General features: G+C 44.1%; 2 protein-coding genes across 9 annotated transcripts; both read left to right on the top strand.

Moving 5' to 3' along the window:
• The first annotated feature begins 2 nt into the window (after positions 1 to 2).
• On the top strand, positions 3 to 2,643 carry pigw (phosphatidylinositol glycan anchor biosynthesis, class W). Of its 2 annotated transcripts, none has more exons than XM_049017599.1 (2): positions 3 to 448; positions 1,047 to 2,643. In XM_049017599.1, exon 2 carries the CDS (start codon positions 1,059 to 1,061, stop codon positions 2,562 to 2,564), a length of 1,506 nt encoding a protein of 501 aa, XP_048873556.1. In that variant the 5' UTR covers positions 3 to 448; positions 1,047 to 1,058; the 3' UTR covers positions 2,565 to 2,643. The 2 variants fall into 2 exon arrangements, with proteins under 2 accessions (XP_048873556.1, XP_048873557.1); XM_049017600.1 differs by having other exon boundaries at positions 3 to 508.
• A 1,113-nt stretch (positions 2,644 to 3,756) lies between these two features.
• Positions 3,757 to 15,626, top strand: ggnbp2 (gametogenetin binding protein 2). 7 transcript variants are annotated; one of them, XM_049016761.1, is made up of 14 exons: positions 3,757 to 3,854; positions 4,705 to 4,824; positions 5,727 to 5,807; positions 6,552 to 6,805; positions 7,006 to 7,104; positions 8,141 to 8,254; positions 8,392 to 8,595; positions 11,011 to 11,185; positions 11,266 to 11,454; positions 11,774 to 11,918; positions 12,691 to 12,816; positions 12,902 to 13,047; positions 13,137 to 13,367; positions 14,951 to 15,626. In XM_049016761.1, exons 2-14 carry the CDS (start codon positions 4,732 to 4,734, stop codon positions 15,155 to 15,157), a joined length of 2,064 nt encoding a protein of 687 aa, XP_048872718.1. In that variant the 5' UTR covers positions 3,757 to 3,854; positions 4,705 to 4,731; the 3' UTR covers positions 15,158 to 15,626. The 7 variants fall into 7 exon arrangements, with proteins under 7 accessions (XP_048872718.1, XP_048872716.1, XP_048872715.1 ...); XM_049016759.1 differs by having other exon boundaries at positions 12,899 to 13,047; XM_049016758.1 differs by having other exon boundaries at positions 8,392 to 8,601.
• Positions 15,627 to 15,897: the final 271 nt, after the last annotated feature.

The following is a 15,897-nucleotide window of genomic DNA, read 5'->3' as shown; positions in this document are numbered from 1 at the left end:
GAAGACGGAAGAACAGGTGCTGCGGACCTGTCGGATGTGCGGCATATTCCAGCTGAATTAGAAGCGTAAAATGTCAAATAGCTGCATGTTATATATACAGTCACCCGCTTTCAGATCCTGTTCACGGACGTTTGTATGACACTTTAGCAAATGAAGCTACATTCGCCGTAACATAGTAGAAAACTGCACAGCGCGGAGTCTAACCGGTTAGCCATGCTACCGGCTGATAGAATCGGTTGCATGGAGGGTTGCCTAACCGGTTAGCTAGGCTAGAGCCTAACTGAAACGCCTGCATAACCAGGTGGCTAACCGGCTAATTGAAGCGCATGCTTAACGAGGTTCCTAACCGGCTAGCGGCTGACAGAAGAAGTTGCATAGTGAGGTGGCTAACCGGCTACGTAAGTTAGTGACTGGTAGAAGATTGTATTCATCACTTCCGTGAGCTCAGGTAATTGTACCTGCATGAAGACGACACACTGGTTTATGTATAAGGCCCGGAATTAATACAGTGGGTTTCGTTTAACTCGTGACTTCGTTTTGCTTTTGCTGTACATTTTTGCATGTGGTTTTGGTGTGGCTCATATCTTGAAATTCGTCGTTTGAAATGGGATTTTAAAACGCGTCGATCGTGAAACAAATTTACAATGTCCTTACGGCTTTATTGAATCGATCAACTCTTTTAAATGATCTGAGTTGTGTAGTACGTCGCATTGTAAAAGGTAACTCGATATTAATTGAACGGTCAACAGTGGGGAAACGTAACGTCTTTTTTCAGATCTCGTTTAATGTCTTGCATTACGGATTATTTGCAGAAAAAAAATTAAAAATGAGAATTATGTAATATGACAACATCAATGCATTGCAGTGTAAATAAATGTAAATAAGTAGTTTTGTACGGATTTTGCAACATTAATCTTATGCATTTAACATTGTCCATTACATTGTCACATTCCATCATAGTTTCAATTTTAGCTGATCCGACAATGCAAAATAACTCCTGTGTGCGCCATATATTTTTTTAATGATTTAATACATTTATTTTCCAGGAGTTCTACCAAATGGACAAAGACATGTCTGACAGGGAGCTTAAAGAGGCATTTGTGAGCAACTTAAATGGAACAAGCCTTGGTGAAGTGTCCCTGGGCTGTTTCCTTGCCCCTCTCTGTTTGCTCAGCAGGGGACTTTTTCTTCTTATATATCACCATTGTCAAGGCATCCTTCCACTTTCCAGTAAGATGCACCTTCTCCTGGACTTCAGCATTATCATTCTGCCCCTTGTCCTATCCTGCACAATACTAAGTGACATCCTTCACCTTGTCATTGTGAGCATGGCAGTGGTAAATATCACTCTGCTTATCTACGTGCACCATATCAAAAAGCGCAGAATCTGCTTGCCCATCCAAAGTGAGATCAAGAACTTTTTGTCAATGAACCTGGAGATGGATCGCGTCCCTTTCGTGACCGCCTTCCGAGTCCTTGTGAACGTGAAGACTGCGATTAGCATCCTTGCGGTTGATTTCAGCGTGTTTCCAAGACGCTATGCGAAAACCGAAACCTATGGGACTGGGGTTATGGATTTTGGAGTTGGAGCGTACATTTTGGCCAATTCTCTGGTTTGCCCTGAAGTGCGGAAGAAAGAGGGACGGGTGTCTACGTTTAGCGATGTGTTTAAGCAATTGCTGTCTGTCTGGCCATTGATCTTTCTAGGAATGGCGAGGTTGATAAGTCTCAAAGTGTCAGGGTACCATGAGCATATGTCAGAGTATGGAGTACACTGGAACTTCTTTTTCACACTGGCTATAGTTCGAATGGTTGCCTCAGTGCTGTTGGCTATATTCTCAATAAAGAAGTCATGGATTTTGGGTTTTATTATTGCAGTAGCTTATCAGATGACTCTTGAGGCAACTGAGTTAAAGTCCTTTATTCAAGATAGTGATAGAACCAGAGGATTTTTAAGCGCCAACAAAGAGGGGTTGTTTTCAGTCATAGGTTACATAGCAATTTATATGATTGGGGTTCAAATAGGATTTTATGTAATGAAAAACAGAACCCTGGTTAAAGACTGGATCAGAGCAATATGTAACCTTCTTTTGGGAAGTGTTGTATTGTGGGTGTTTTTGTATCCTTGTCAGGTATTTTTAGAGCCAGTCTCACGCAGGATGGCAAACCTTTCCTTCTGTATCTGGACTGTAGCCCAGTCCCTCCTTTTCCTTTCCCTTTTAAGCATTGCAGATCTAATTCTGACCTTTGCAAAAATGTTATCAAATTGTTCGCTGGTGTCCTGCTCATGGGATCCAGTAAAACATAGCAATCCCGAAAGCGTAGTGCTTCACAAGGAAGTTAAGCGGAAACTCGAAGGTCTCTGTCTCATTCAAGCTGTGAACAGGAACCAGCTGTTATTTTTCATGTTGGCCAACATCATGACTGGACTGACCAATGTATTAGTAGATACAGTTAATAGCCATGATTTGATTGCAGTGTGTATACTCATTTCATACATGTTTATCACTAGTTTTATCACATATGTTTTACATCGTAAGGAAATTACACTGAAATTCTGGTAACATATGAATGTGGCACATGAAGTGTAATATGTAATCTGTACATAATTCTTTAAATAAATAATGCATGTGGCTAATAAAATAGTGTAGTTCCTTCTGCATCCAGTGTACAACCATTTATCACAGACAGGATCATGGGGGGATGGGGCCTGTCCCAGGCATCACAGCACTACAAGACTGTGGGGTTCACTCTGGATGCAATGCCAGTCCCCTGCAGGACACGTATTCACACGCTGCAGGCAGTAAAGAGACACAGGTTTGAACAGTGTGAGGAAGCCCACACAAATGGAGAGAACATAACTCCATCCACACATTTAAATCCCTCAAACCTGGGTGTGAGGTAATGGTGCTGCCCACTAAGTCCTATGGAACTCTAATTGTTGCATAAAATGTCATTATTTCATTATTATTATTACTTGACTTCAGTCGCATGCTATGTTTGTTGACACATTTAATATCTTACTTAATACAAGATATCAAATATAACAATTTCACCCCAAAGATACACACTTTGTTTCGCAGTACCCCTGCACAAACTTTTTAAGGAGCAGGTGCTGGAATTTGGGGGGGCATTAAACTAGTCAGTGATCAAAGAAGACCTCTTAAAACCTCATGTGGGCAGTGGTGGCTTGATGGTTAGGGAAGCACACTTGTAATTAAAAACTTGCAGGTTTGAATCCCTAACCAGCAAGATACTGCTCCCCGGGCGCTGAATTAGCTGCCCCCTACTATGTCACGAAAGTCACATATGGGTTAAATGCAAAGAACGCATTTTGTTGTTATGCACTGTGTGCTGTGCTAACACTGATCACTAAAATTCTAATTCTCAAAAGGGGACACATTAAATCGTTCGCGCAAAAGCGGATGTAATTCTTCTAGGTAGATGTGCAAGGCTCATTGTTTTCATATAAATTATTATTAAAACAAACCAAATATGTTATTCAACGTATGTTCTACATGCATTGTGTACGGCTGGAAATTTGCTGTAAACATATTTAGCTGATTTCAAAATCACAATGTTTCTATTAGTATCTGTATCTACTGCAGCGTGGAGCCGTGACACCGTAATTTCACCGATCGCAGACAGTCGCCGAGTCACCGCAGGTATCTGACCATCGCGCTGCCACTTTGCAGCTTTGAATTTCCCACGCTCCGCCGGCATTCCGCGCTGGGCCTCCACCTTCTTGAGCCCGGATATACGTTTTCGCTGCAGCGTCGCGCGGGTCAAAGGTCGCACGGAGTCACCGACGATTCGCCAGCCAGGCAGCGCCCGCTTGTTTTTCCACAAAAAAGGTGATTTTTATTTTTCTTGGAAACGAGGTACGAGCCGCTGTTGTTGGGCTGTAGATCCGCGCTCGGTAACTAGCGTGTGGCTGCCGAACTAGTCCAGTTGTGCATGGAAAAGTCCAACTTAATTAAGTAGGTAATCGGTCAGCGCTCCGAGTTAAGCCGGTGTCCTCCCGGCGGAGCTGTCAGTGTCAGGCGGTTTTGGGCTCCGTTCGTCTCTCACACTTTTCTCGAATAACGTAGAAACTGCAGCACGTGAAGGAGAGTATAAAGGTAGCATTTTTATCTGCTGCACTTTAAAAAAATTCTTTCTATGTGTTTCCTGTTAGCTGTCGTTCGCGGGGACGCTGATGTCGTGTCTAGCCCGCGGGTTCTTGGAGTAGCAAGAAGCGACGCCTGTGCTAATTTATAACTCCCCGGTGCATGTCCGTCTCTAGCTGGTAGCGGTGCAGGGTTGGAGTTAGTTAGGGTCGTTAACGGCACCGTGGTTATCGGTACGTCTTCATGTGCGGTGCTGCCCCCGATTGTTTTAGCTAACCAGCAGGCCGATTTACTGTCCCGGTGTGATACGGATGCTCCGTATGCAGGGTATTGCTAGCGGACACGTTACTTTTCGGCTGCGCCGGCTCTCCTGTCCTCTCCGCCGCCGAGGTGACGCTGCACGCAAGCTAGCCGGTTAGCGCCTGCGGTTATCCAGCGAGCTGAAGTTTGCCTGAAGTTCTGGTTAGGGGCGCTCTGGAGAGCCGGCCCGGTTGACAGCCGCCCGGGTTTCGCCCTTCCTGCATGTCAAGCCACCGAGTTTTCGTTCCTGGTTTAACGGCGCCGTCGGACCTGCTCTGCCCCTCTCCCCGTCCAGGCGTCTAACTACCAGCGAGACGGAGACATGGCGCGCCTGGTGGCCGTATGCAGGGACGGGGAGGAAGATTTCCCATTTCTCTCCAGGCAGATCCCTCTGTACATCGACGACACACTCACGGTGAGTACGTAGGCCGCCGGGTCGCCTCGCTGGGTTCTTTTTTTATTCCCCCTCCTGTGCGCGTTGAAGTTAGCTAACCGGGAAACTCTGGGCGAAAATACTGGCTTGGATGGAGTAGGCCGCAAACTAGCTAGTCGGCTAGTGGCCCTGGTCCACAGGCCGTATTGCTACGTGCTTTAAAACGACACTTCATGGACTTGGGATCTTTAGCTCGTAGTTGTACTTACCTGTCACGATCACTAATGTTAAACCGCTCGGGCTGTGTGTTTTACTCAACGCCTGGTAGCCGGGCCTAAGCTACGCACCAGTAATATTTCTGAATGTATACGAGGTAGCTGCTCGCCTGTTCTAGCCCCCCTGCTTTCCTTCTGGCCCGTGACAAAACTATTTATTTTTCATAAAGACTCTTAGTTCAAGGCATGTTGGAGGGTTTTTAAGGGGTGTCGTCGTGGTTCAGAAGGGTGTATTTCATAGAAACTACAACTTCACACTGTCTAATAGCAAGTAGTGCCTTTTGTTACTGAAAAACTATAAGAGTAACAACCTTAAAATTTCTCATTTGCTGTATAAGGGGGCTTTTAACTTGTATTGAAGTTAATAAGCAAGTTCAGAAAAGGTCTTGTAAGTCTTGTAGTAACTCAGACTTTTAGCAATTACATATGCTCTCCTGGATTTTAGATTAAGCTTCATTTCCAACAGTGTGGAACTACTAAAGTGGAAAATTAGGCAGCAAGTTAGTGTAATGATAATAGATGCACTGCATTTGTAATTGTTTCTTGTCATTGAACAGTTATCTGAAAAATTGTTATACAGAGATACCAAAGTCACGTCCCAAGGAGTTGCGTGTGGATATTGATGCAGAGTATAACTGTTTCTGAAAATGCATATAATTCTTATTTCAGATGGTGATGGAATTTTCTGACAATATGCTGAATCTTGAAAGTCATCAGATAAACAGTTCACAGATGAAAGAGTTCATACAGGTAAGGATGTCTCTAACACTAAAGCCGGAGAGCAGGAAAAGCCCCCATGTAATAAATTATAGGGAAACCCTTGCTTTCTTTAATTTGGTAAATGAATTGCAGCACTGTCTGAGTAGTGCAATTTACTGTGGTAAAATACTTTTGGTAGGTTAAGAAATGAATACAGATTCTTTCTTTACAAGGTAGATGTAGTGCGGTAGATGTAGAGTTTAGTTTATAGTGGTTTTTTGTGTTATTCTAGTATTGGGGAAAGTTTTCAGTCTGGAGAGTTGCAGAATTTGTTCATTAGACTCTGTTCAGGTTGTTTTGTTCTGCAATTATTCCAGATGCATGCATAGCCAATTTTAATAAAATAATCTGTAAAATTAGGACCACTGCCACATAATACTTTTTAAACATGCTCTGCAAGTTGTGATACAGAGTAGCATGAATTAATTTCTGAGTGAGTTGGATGGGCTCACCACTCCTTTAGGTAGTGCCGGTTCACAGCTGCACGCTGGTAGTTTAAGTGAATCTGGCTCTAGATACTCCTAAGTGTGTGAGTGAGTGAACGGAGATAGGCTGGTGTCCCTTATGAGATACATCATCACATGCTTCCTTATTTTGCCTGGAGAGTCTTGATTATTGAGCCAAAAATTTAAAAGTTTTTAAGGGAACTGTGTGGATGGCTAGGTTCATACAAACCATCATGGAGCAACACAGATGGCAGCACAGTTTTGACTTTGGTCCTCCTCCATCCACCAGTTTCACAGTATGCTGAAGCAACAGGATCTCAGCATTGCTATGATGGTGACTTCACGCGAGGTGTTCAGCGCGCTCTCCCAGATGGTGCCTTGCGTAGGCTGCCGGCGCAGTGTCGAGCGCCTCTTTTCCCAGCTGGTGGAGTCCGGAAACCCAGCCCTGGAGCCCCTGGCTGTGGGCTCTACCGGCGTGCTGTCAGTTACCAGGGCCTGCATGGCGGATGCCAAGATGCTGTACACACTGTTCTACGTGCATGGGTACGGGTGCCACCTGGGGCTTTCATTATTTCAAAGCTACTGGAAAACTATGAGCTGGATTTGTGCGAATATTAAACAAAATTGAAGTGTGCACTTATAAGTGAATCGAGCAAATTATCAATGTAACATCAGTTTCTCCCTCTGGTAACAGGCAACTGTTTGCACATTAAGGGACTTATCAAGTGCCATGTGTTTTACAGGTCAAAGTTAAATGATATGATCGATGCAATTCCAAAAAGCAAAAAGAACAAACGCTGTCAGCTGCACTCCTTAGATACACACAAGCCGAAGCCTTTGGGGTGAGTCTCTCTTAACGTTATGTCATTTGAAAGGACTAAAAGTAAGCTTGTTTTCGGCAGCTACCAGCGTGTACCAGTTTGTCAGGTTTGGGATGTGTCATACTGTTCATATACTGTTTTGTGTTTTCGACAGCGATGCACATAACTGGTATGCAAGTACACATTCACCTTTAAATGAGATATATGCGGCAATCAATTGTTGTAACAGCGCTAATGCGTTATTTTGTGTGCTTTTGCACAGATATGATAAAAAATTATTGTGCATTTTATCCTTTTTATGCTAATCATGCGGTATAAAGTTTAAAATGCACAGTAATTTCTTTTCGTAGCAGCGCAAATGCAAATAAAATACGTACGCGTTTGCATTGTTACAACAATTGATTGCTGCGCATATTGCTTTTTAAAGGTGAGTGCATGCTTGTGTACCAGTTATGTACATCCCTGGTTATGGACGGAGTGTCCATTGCTAGAACATATAGTGTAAGTGTATTTCTTAGCTAGATCAGTTGATGGGGCTTAACATGGAATGGCTGTGAAGCCTCCAAAGGACGAGCTTGAAAAACATGAGTGAGTGTAGCGGAAGTAGGAGTAAAAACCATCGACGTCCTTTGGCTCAAGCTGATCAAAGCCCTTGTACTGTACATACTTAAGCGTCTACTGCTTATATGTGCTTTGTGAATTTAAGAGCCCGTTTTTTGGGGTTTTTCAGTGACCTGTCTGTTCAACACACTCTTTTTGGCACCAGACTGACTTCCTTAAATCAATGAGTTTTGCCTTTGTTCCAGACTGATCACAAGTTTTGTAGTTTTGGAGACTGTGACCAGAAAAGCAGATTCACACTGGTCTTTGAATCATTGGCGGCAGTGAGGTCATCTAATTAGTGGTGGCTCTCCTGACCTGTGAGTGTGAAATGGACATAGCAAAGAGTGTGCACTCCTTCCTCTGTAACACCCCAGTTTATGTGTGTGACAGCAGGAAGATGAACCCTTTACTGGAGTGATGTTATCGATGGTCTTAATGGAGGTTCTTTCTACAGTGGAAGCTGGATGGATGTGTGGGAACTCATGTCTCAGGAATGCCGTGATGAAGTCGTCTTGATTGACAGCACCTGTCTCTTAGAAACTCTGGAGACATACTTGCGGAAACATCGGTGAGAGCTTTGGCTGATCTGAATCCTTTCCTGTTCCTTCCTTCCAAAATGTAGTCTTCTTGATTCCCATAGGCCGAGAATATGAATGTTCGAATTGTGTAGTCACAGCAGGTTTCTTTTGTTTTAACCCCTTTCAGGTTTTGCACTGACTGCAAGAACAAGGTGCTAAGGGCCTACAACATTCTTATTGGCGAACTGGACTGCAGCAAGGAGAAGGGCTACTGTGCAACCTTATATGAGGGCCTGCGCTGCTGCCCCCACGAGCGTCACATCCACGTGTGCTGTGAGACAGACTTCATTGCCCATCTCCTGGGCCGAGCTGAGCCCGAGTTTGCTGGAGGGTATGAGTATGTAATTTGCTAGAATGGGCTATCTAGCGTTTTTATTGGCTTTCCCTCCCCCCCTCTCCCCACACACCTCTGAAATCTCTTTTTTTGTGTAATTTAGCCTTTGTTGGTATCTTGATGATGAAGGTCTTGCCGCTTATATGTTTTGGGTTTTATCTGTTTTATAGGTCATATAACTGTCTCAAAAAGACCAGCTTTGCTCCCTACATTTAAAAAGCCTTAAGAGACAAATCAAGTTAACAGCACTGCTTTAATGTATTACTTGCATTACGACTAGCTAAGATTGTAAAGCAAAGTTTTAATAGCTTTTTGTTACTGTTCAGAAGGCTGTTCAATTAATCTTTAATTGCATGCAAGCTTCTCAGAAAAAAATCCTGGAAGAGTTCTAAGATGGGTTGTGGTTTAGTCTTCCTGGCTGTTAAGTGATGTTGTGAATTGACATTCCCTCATACACTATATTGCCAAAAGTATTGGGACACCTGCCTTTACACACGCAACCCTTAATGACATCCTATTTTTAATACATAGGCTTTAATATGGAGTTGGCGCACCCTTTGCATCTAACGGCTTTCTCTGGGAAGGCTGTCCACAAAGTTTAGGAGTGTGTTTATTGGAATTTTGACCATTCCTACAGGAGAGCATTTGTGAGGTCAGGCACTGATGTTGGATGAGAAGGCTTTGCTCACAGTCTACGCTATAATTCATCCCGATGGTGTTTTCTTTTGGTAGAGGTCAGGGCTGTGCGGGTTAGTCAAGTTCTCCACACCAGACACTCTCATCCATGTCCCTATGGACCTGGGCAGTGGTAGCCTAATGGTTAGGGAAGCACACTTGTAATGGAAAGATTGCTGGTTCGAATCCCCGACCAGCAAGGCACCACTGAGGTACCCTGAGTATGGTACCACCCTCAAGCACTGCTCCCCGGGTGCTAAATTAGCTGCCCCCTGCTATGTCACACATGGGTTAAATGCAGAGGGCTCATTTTGTTGTTGTATACTGTGTGCTGTGGTGTGTCAACAATGACCACTCATCACTAAATTCTGATTCTAATTTGTGCACTGGTGCGCAGTCATGTTTGAACAGGAAGGGACCATCCCCAAACTGTTCCCAAAAAGTGGAAGCATGAAATTGTCCAAAATGGCTTTGAATGCTGTGACATTATGAGTTCCTTTCACAGCCCAACTCTAGAGTCCAGGGGTGGCGTGCTTTACACCACTGCATCTGACGCTTTGCTTTGCACTTGGTGATGTAAGGCTTGGATGCAGCTGCTCGGCCATGGAAACCTATTCCATGAAGTTCTCTATGCACTGTTCCGGAGCTAATCTAAAGGCCACATGAAGTTTGAAGGTCTGTAGCTATTGACTCTGCAGATGGTGCGACTTCTGCACACTGTGTGCCTCAGCATGCGTTGTTCCCGCTCTGATTTTACATGACCTACAGCTTCGTGGCTGAGTTGCTGCTGTTCCCAATTGCTTCCACTTTGTCATAATACCACTAACAGTTAACTCTGGAGTATTTAGTAGTGAGGAAATTTCAGGAGTGGGCTTATTGCACAGGTGGCATCCTATCATGGTACCACACTTGAATTCACTTGAGTTCCTAAGAGTGACCCATTCTTTTGCAAATGTTTGTAGAAGCAGCAGAAGCACCTGAATTCTTTGATTAGGAGGGGTGTCCCCTTACTTCTGGCAATATAGTGTATGTGAGATAAGAATCTTCTCCCTTCCCTCTGGTAGCAAGAACTACATGCATTGGAGCTAATGGGAACCTTCACATCAGGGTTAAAAACAAGACAAAATGTGTGGTGGTTGGACAAGATGCCACTTACTTGGGAAATAAGCACATTTATTTCTCTGAGACCACACATTTGTAGTTTGTGTCTTTGGATACTTTCTTAACGATGATCTGTGGAATGCGGAGGACTGCCTTTAAATCTGTTCTGATGTCTTCTGATGGGCCTGGTGCAACCCACTAGATGCATGTTGTCAGCTGGGGCAGATAGGAACATGAAAGCATACCTTCCATCATCTTTGGCCTGCAAGGATTCATACATTTACAGTGTTCATGGATGTGATGTGGTTTCTGCCCTGAATGGATTAGTCTGAAGCAAAAAACTGCAGAGGGTCTTCCTTCTCTGTTTGCCTAGCATGTGATTTGGGCTGAAGTGGTGATAGTGTCTTTGCCCACGTTCAAAATAGTGGTATTCAGTCGCCTTCTGAATAGGTGGCTCAAGTCTCAGTTCATTGCCAAGGTTGTATTTATTGGAGGAGGCATCTTCTGACTGTCATCTTCTCTTCATATGGATGGCAAAACACAGTATTATGAAGCATGCATAACACATTTGCACACTTCTGAACCGCACGGAGTGAAAATGTAGGATTTCTTCTAAAAATTACTTTTTGGTTTTAGGCGCAGAGAGAGGCATGCGAAAACCATTGATATCGCTCAAGAAGAAGTCCTCACGTGTTTGGGTGTCCACCTGTATGAGCGCTTGCACAGAATCTGGCAGAAATTGAGGGCTGAGGAGCAGACATGGCAGATGCTCTTCTATCTCGGCGTTGATGCCTTAAGGAAGAGCTTTGAGGTACGTCTGTTTAACGAAACACCCAGATGGCATTTCGGCACAGCGTCCATCAGACTCATGGCCCCTTCTGCTCTTGTCAGATGGCAGTGGAGAAGGTACAAGGGATCAGTCGGCTCGAGCAGCTCTGTGAGGAGCTCTCTGAAGAGGAGCGCGTGAGGGAGCTGAAACAGGAGAAGAAGAGGCAGAAGCGCAAGAACCGGCGCAAGAATAAATGCAGTTTCGACATGCCCGAGCGAGACATCGACAACAAGGAGAAGGGCTTGGATGAGGTGATTCTGCAGTCGTGGAGAGCCAGCATCCTCCTGGCTCTGCAGGGGTATCGCTTTGCCCTCTGGCCCAGTCAGATTGGGCTGCTTTCTTCCATGCAAACATCTGATGCTGCAGCCTTTGGCTGTTTTTCTAGTTGGTCACCTGGAGGGTCTTCAGTCAAAAAAACAATATTAATGTTTACTGTCTGATCTAAGCACAGTTTTTAAACTGACTGACGTGACATGGTTATTCCTACTTTGCACGCTCAGATCATTCGGCTCATTACCTGGCGTTCGGTTAACATGGCCTGTGCAACACTGCGCTTCTGCTAAATCCTAGGTTTCTTTTGAGGCCATGGAGGGTGGCTGTGAAGCCTGCGGTAGCTCAGAGGACTCCAGTGCCTGCGTGGAGGTCGTCACCAACGAGGCCACGTCCTGCAGCTGCCCTGACAGGGAAATGCTGGGATCCCCAAAGGCCAAAAAAGGTTCGCGCTGAACTGGGATTCAGTTAGATAGCAGGTTCACGTAACAACTGGTAGCTGTTTGATTTGTGCTATAAATGAACATTTAAGGGCATGTAATATAACACTTGTATATCCTGAATACATTTACATTTTCTGTCAAGGTGTGGCATTAAACAGTCACTCTGAATTTAATTCTGTCAGTATGTAAGTTTTTAAATACTGTGCAGTGCTAATGGGTAAGCCATTCAAAATGGAATTATTGTGATATGTGAGCAAGTATTGCAAAGCTGTAGTAAAAATATAAAACAATGTGCCTGTTTTGGCATCAGGTATTTAAACACATTTAAACACAATAAAAGCAGTAATAAGTAGAATGCCTTTATGGATGCTGTTAAATCTGTAAATCCTGTGACTCTGCTTCTCCCCAGAGAGACTGTCTTATCTGTGTATTACTTTCTGTTTATGGTAACGTCACTTTGTTACCTAGAGCACCAGCAATAATTTGCTTTCATCTCATGTCTCTGAGCAGCACTGAGAGAGATGTTAACTGTGGCAGTTGTACTACAAATGTATAAACAAATTTTCCCTTTGAAATTATTATCCAAGCACTGTTTAAACATGAATGATCTAGTTCAGTGAAAGTGAATGCAGATAAAATGGGTCTGTTGGTCATGTGTTGTTGGCCAGTACTCTCCTGGTATGCCCCTTCATGTGTGACCTCATCCGGCATTTAGGCTGAAATGAGCTGAAGGGTCAATGAGTGCATCTGTCCTCCTTCCTATACGACACGCAGGCCAGTCACCCCACAGCCACGGCAGCGATTGCGGGTACTCCTCCAGCATGGAGGGCAGCGAGATGGGCTCACCGGAAGGCTCCGACGTGGCCTGCACCGAGGGCATCTGCAACCATGACGAAGCAGGTCTGTCCCACACATGCCGCAGCAGGCTCCAGGGCCTCACCACCACCCCCACGGGCCTCACCCTGCTTCTCTTCCCCTCAAGAAGGTGATTACTCTTGCGGCCACCGCTGCAGTGTGGACAAGGAGGAGGACGGCATCGACAGCTGCGTAGAGTGCTGGGCCAACGCCGAGGAGAATATGAAGGGCAAGAGCAAGAAAAAGAAAAAGAGCAGAGGCGTACCTGGCGAACAGGTGAGTCCCCCCCCCCCCAGGGACCACCTGCCATCCTGCAGATCCCCTGTTTTTAAATCGCCTCTCACAAGCTTCACCTGCCTCACCAGGGTCATAAAGCCAGTGGTGGCTATGGAAACACAGGAAAGGGGCTCAGTGCATCGATGGCGTGCAGGACCAAAGATACTTGTGTGAAACTCTGCTGCGACGCACTAACCAGTGCCGCCCTCCGGCTGCCATGGGCCGAGCACCAGAACACCAAGAACTACTTTCCAGGATCCCCGGAAGTAAACCCATGTGTGCACTGGGACAGGAGTGTAAAAACACTAATGGAACTTCTTGTGAGTATGTTTAATCCTGCATTGTTTTATAGCTGAATGCAGAAACAAACATCTTGATGAAACACAGCCCTGCATTTTATTTTTGTCAATTTAACGTCTGAAAATGTTAAATATGAATGGGAAAAAAAACTACTTATCTGCTAATTAGCCACAGTTAATTAGGCACCGTAATGTAGTATTGCGCTGAAACTACTGCTCAGCATATCTTATTTTAAACTAGTGAATTTATTTGGGTTACATTTACTGGATATGTGCTGCAAGGTTTCATGGTTGAACAGTCTGCTGGTTTGACGGTGTGCAGCACTGATTCGATTCCCACTTGCACATCTCTGGGGTTTTCATGATCTCCCCATGTTGTGGATTTCTTCTTTGTGCTCTGGGTTCCTTCCATGGTACAAACACATGCTGATTAAACAAATTGCCACCTCCTAAATCATCCTGTGATGGCCTGGTGTTTCATCCAGTCTGCCTAGGTATGGAGGATGGATGGTGCAATTAATTCCTGAGTATTCAGAAATTGTAATTACATTGAAGTGGTAAGCACTTGGAATGAGTGATGACATTGGAACGCGACTGAAAATACCGGTTTAAAATTGTGCTGTGAAACGTTAGTAACTCAGTTTTATGCTTTTGTTAACCAAATGACTCAAATGCACCTGGGTGTCTTACTTTACTTTTATACTTTACAAGGGTTTATAATTTACAAGGGTTGCTAGCAAACCTTTATAATTTACAAGGGTTGCTAGCAAACCTTTATAATTTACAAGGGTTGCTAGCAAAACAAAAAAAAAAAGATTTTCTGACAAATGTATTGAAATGACTGAATTGCAACTCGCACATCTGGAGGGATTTTATATTTTGAGAATTTGTCAAGATTGATTCAGTTTGTAGATAAAATGCAGATCTGGTTGCTCCTTAGACTATGAAGCAAAACAACAAATAAACAGATTAAATGGTTAAAGTGTGGAGAGGTGGCAAGATGGATAAAACTGTATATACTATATATACAAACAAGATGGGCAGCGTGTGGCTCTGTGGGCTAAGCCTGTGTGCCTGTAATCAGAAGGTTGCAGGTTCAAACCCAGCCTCAGCCTATGGGTCCTTGAGCAAGGCCCTTAACCCCCAGCTCGCTGGGCGCCGCTACGGGTGGCAGCCCTTCGCAGACAACTTCCTCTATGAAAAAAGAGCAAGTTGTGGGAGGCGTAAAGACAATTTCCCTACGGGGATCAATAAAGTATCAATTATTATTATTATTATAAAGATGATGTTCCTGCAGTGTCAGATATCCTGCAGGATAGGGAGAGTTGACCGAGCAGCACTTTGCGATCCTGTACGATGCGGTCCCCATACCAGGATGAAATGTTTGTTGAGATTACACTTTCTAAAGCATTAGTATAGGAAGTCTTGGGGAGACCTTGGATTTGCCTTGGAGACCTGGGCGTGGATGTGGTGTGACCGTGTCATGTCCTCAGATAGGTGTATTCTGAGGTATTTAAAGTTGTTTACCTTCTCCTTGTCAGACATGGATTTGTGCAGACAGCATTTTGCTAATCTCTATGCTCTTTCCTTACCCGAAACAACAGGACGAGTCGGAAGTAACTTCAGATGAGGAGAACTGTCTAACGCAAGACGAGATCCGGTCATTTCTCGAAAACAACAAGTCCTTTTACAGTAACAGAGATCAGTACCGACAGCACCTGAAAGATAAATTTACCAAGTACTGCCACTCAAGTGTGCAGAAGAAGCCGGTCTGCAGTGGGGAGTGGTTGACCGTTACAGGAGTAAACTAACTTTCTCCACACACTGCGCCCCCTGTCTTTTTAAGGAGATGCTGAGCATTGTGTCGCCTTTCAACTTTCTGAAGTACATTCGGTGTCTCGTTCAGTGACTTTCTTTTGTATTTCCTCCTTGATCCCCTCCATTCCTCATAGACCACATTTTTGTATTAATTTCTGGCATCATTGTTAGGGCTGGTGGTGGAGAGCACAACTGATCGTTTTTTTTTTCTTAGTTTTTCTTTTCAGGCTTGCAAGCTGTGTGACGTTTAGAGTAACTGTGATAGTCTGACCTCTCTGTTCTCATTTTGTTTTCTGACTATGACACTTCAGTTTAGTGGCAATGTTGTACCAATAAATGTGTACAGAAATGAAATTATCTGAATATAAAGATTTTACAAAGCATCCATTTATAAAGAGGTTTAGATGTAATGTTAAGATGCGCAAAATTTACAAAATAAAGAATATTTATTAATATGCAAAATGATTGGGTGTGTTGAATGCTTGTGTATAAATGATCCTTTGCGTTGCTGTTATTCGAGTGCGGATTTGTTGTAACCTGCAGTAATGAAAGTTATGGCCTGAAACACTGGTTTCGCAGGTCCATCGGTAGGTGGCGACAGCGCTCTCCCAGGATGGCTGATATACAGTATCTGGGATTGTATCGCGAAATATACTGGATTCTCAAAATCTGGGGGAGAAAATGTACCTTTTAGCAAAACCTACAAGAATCCATTAGCATACACACCAACACG

This window comes from Brienomyrus brachyistius, chromosome 6 (assembly GCF_023856365.1).
Source record: "Brienomyrus brachyistius isolate T26 chromosome 6, BBRACH_0.4, whole genome shotgun sequence".
In the NCBI taxonomy this organism is placed as follows: Eukaryota; Metazoa; Chordata; class Actinopteri; order Osteoglossiformes; family Mormyridae; genus Brienomyrus; species Brienomyrus brachyistius.
The sequence above is the reverse complement of the archived record's forward strand: the minus strand, read 5'-3'. Positions and strand labels throughout refer to the sequence as shown.

Coding starts and splice junctions, on each gene's coding strand:
- ggnbp2 (XM_049016754.1), top strand. CDS start 4,732: ATGGCGCGCCTGGTGGCCGTATGCAGGGACGGGGAGGAAGATTTCCCA. Junction 4,825..5,726: donor ACATCGACGACACACTCACG/GTGAGTACGTAG, acceptor TTCTTATTTCAG/ATGGTGATGGAATTTTCTGA. Junction 11,919..12,690: donor ATCCCCAAAGGCCAAAAAAG/GTTCGCGCTGAA, acceptor TACGACACGCAG/GCCAGTCACCCCACAGCCAC.
- pigw (XM_049017599.1), top strand. CDS start 1,059: ATGGACAAAGACATGTCTGACAGGGAGCTTAAAGAGGCATTTGTGAGC.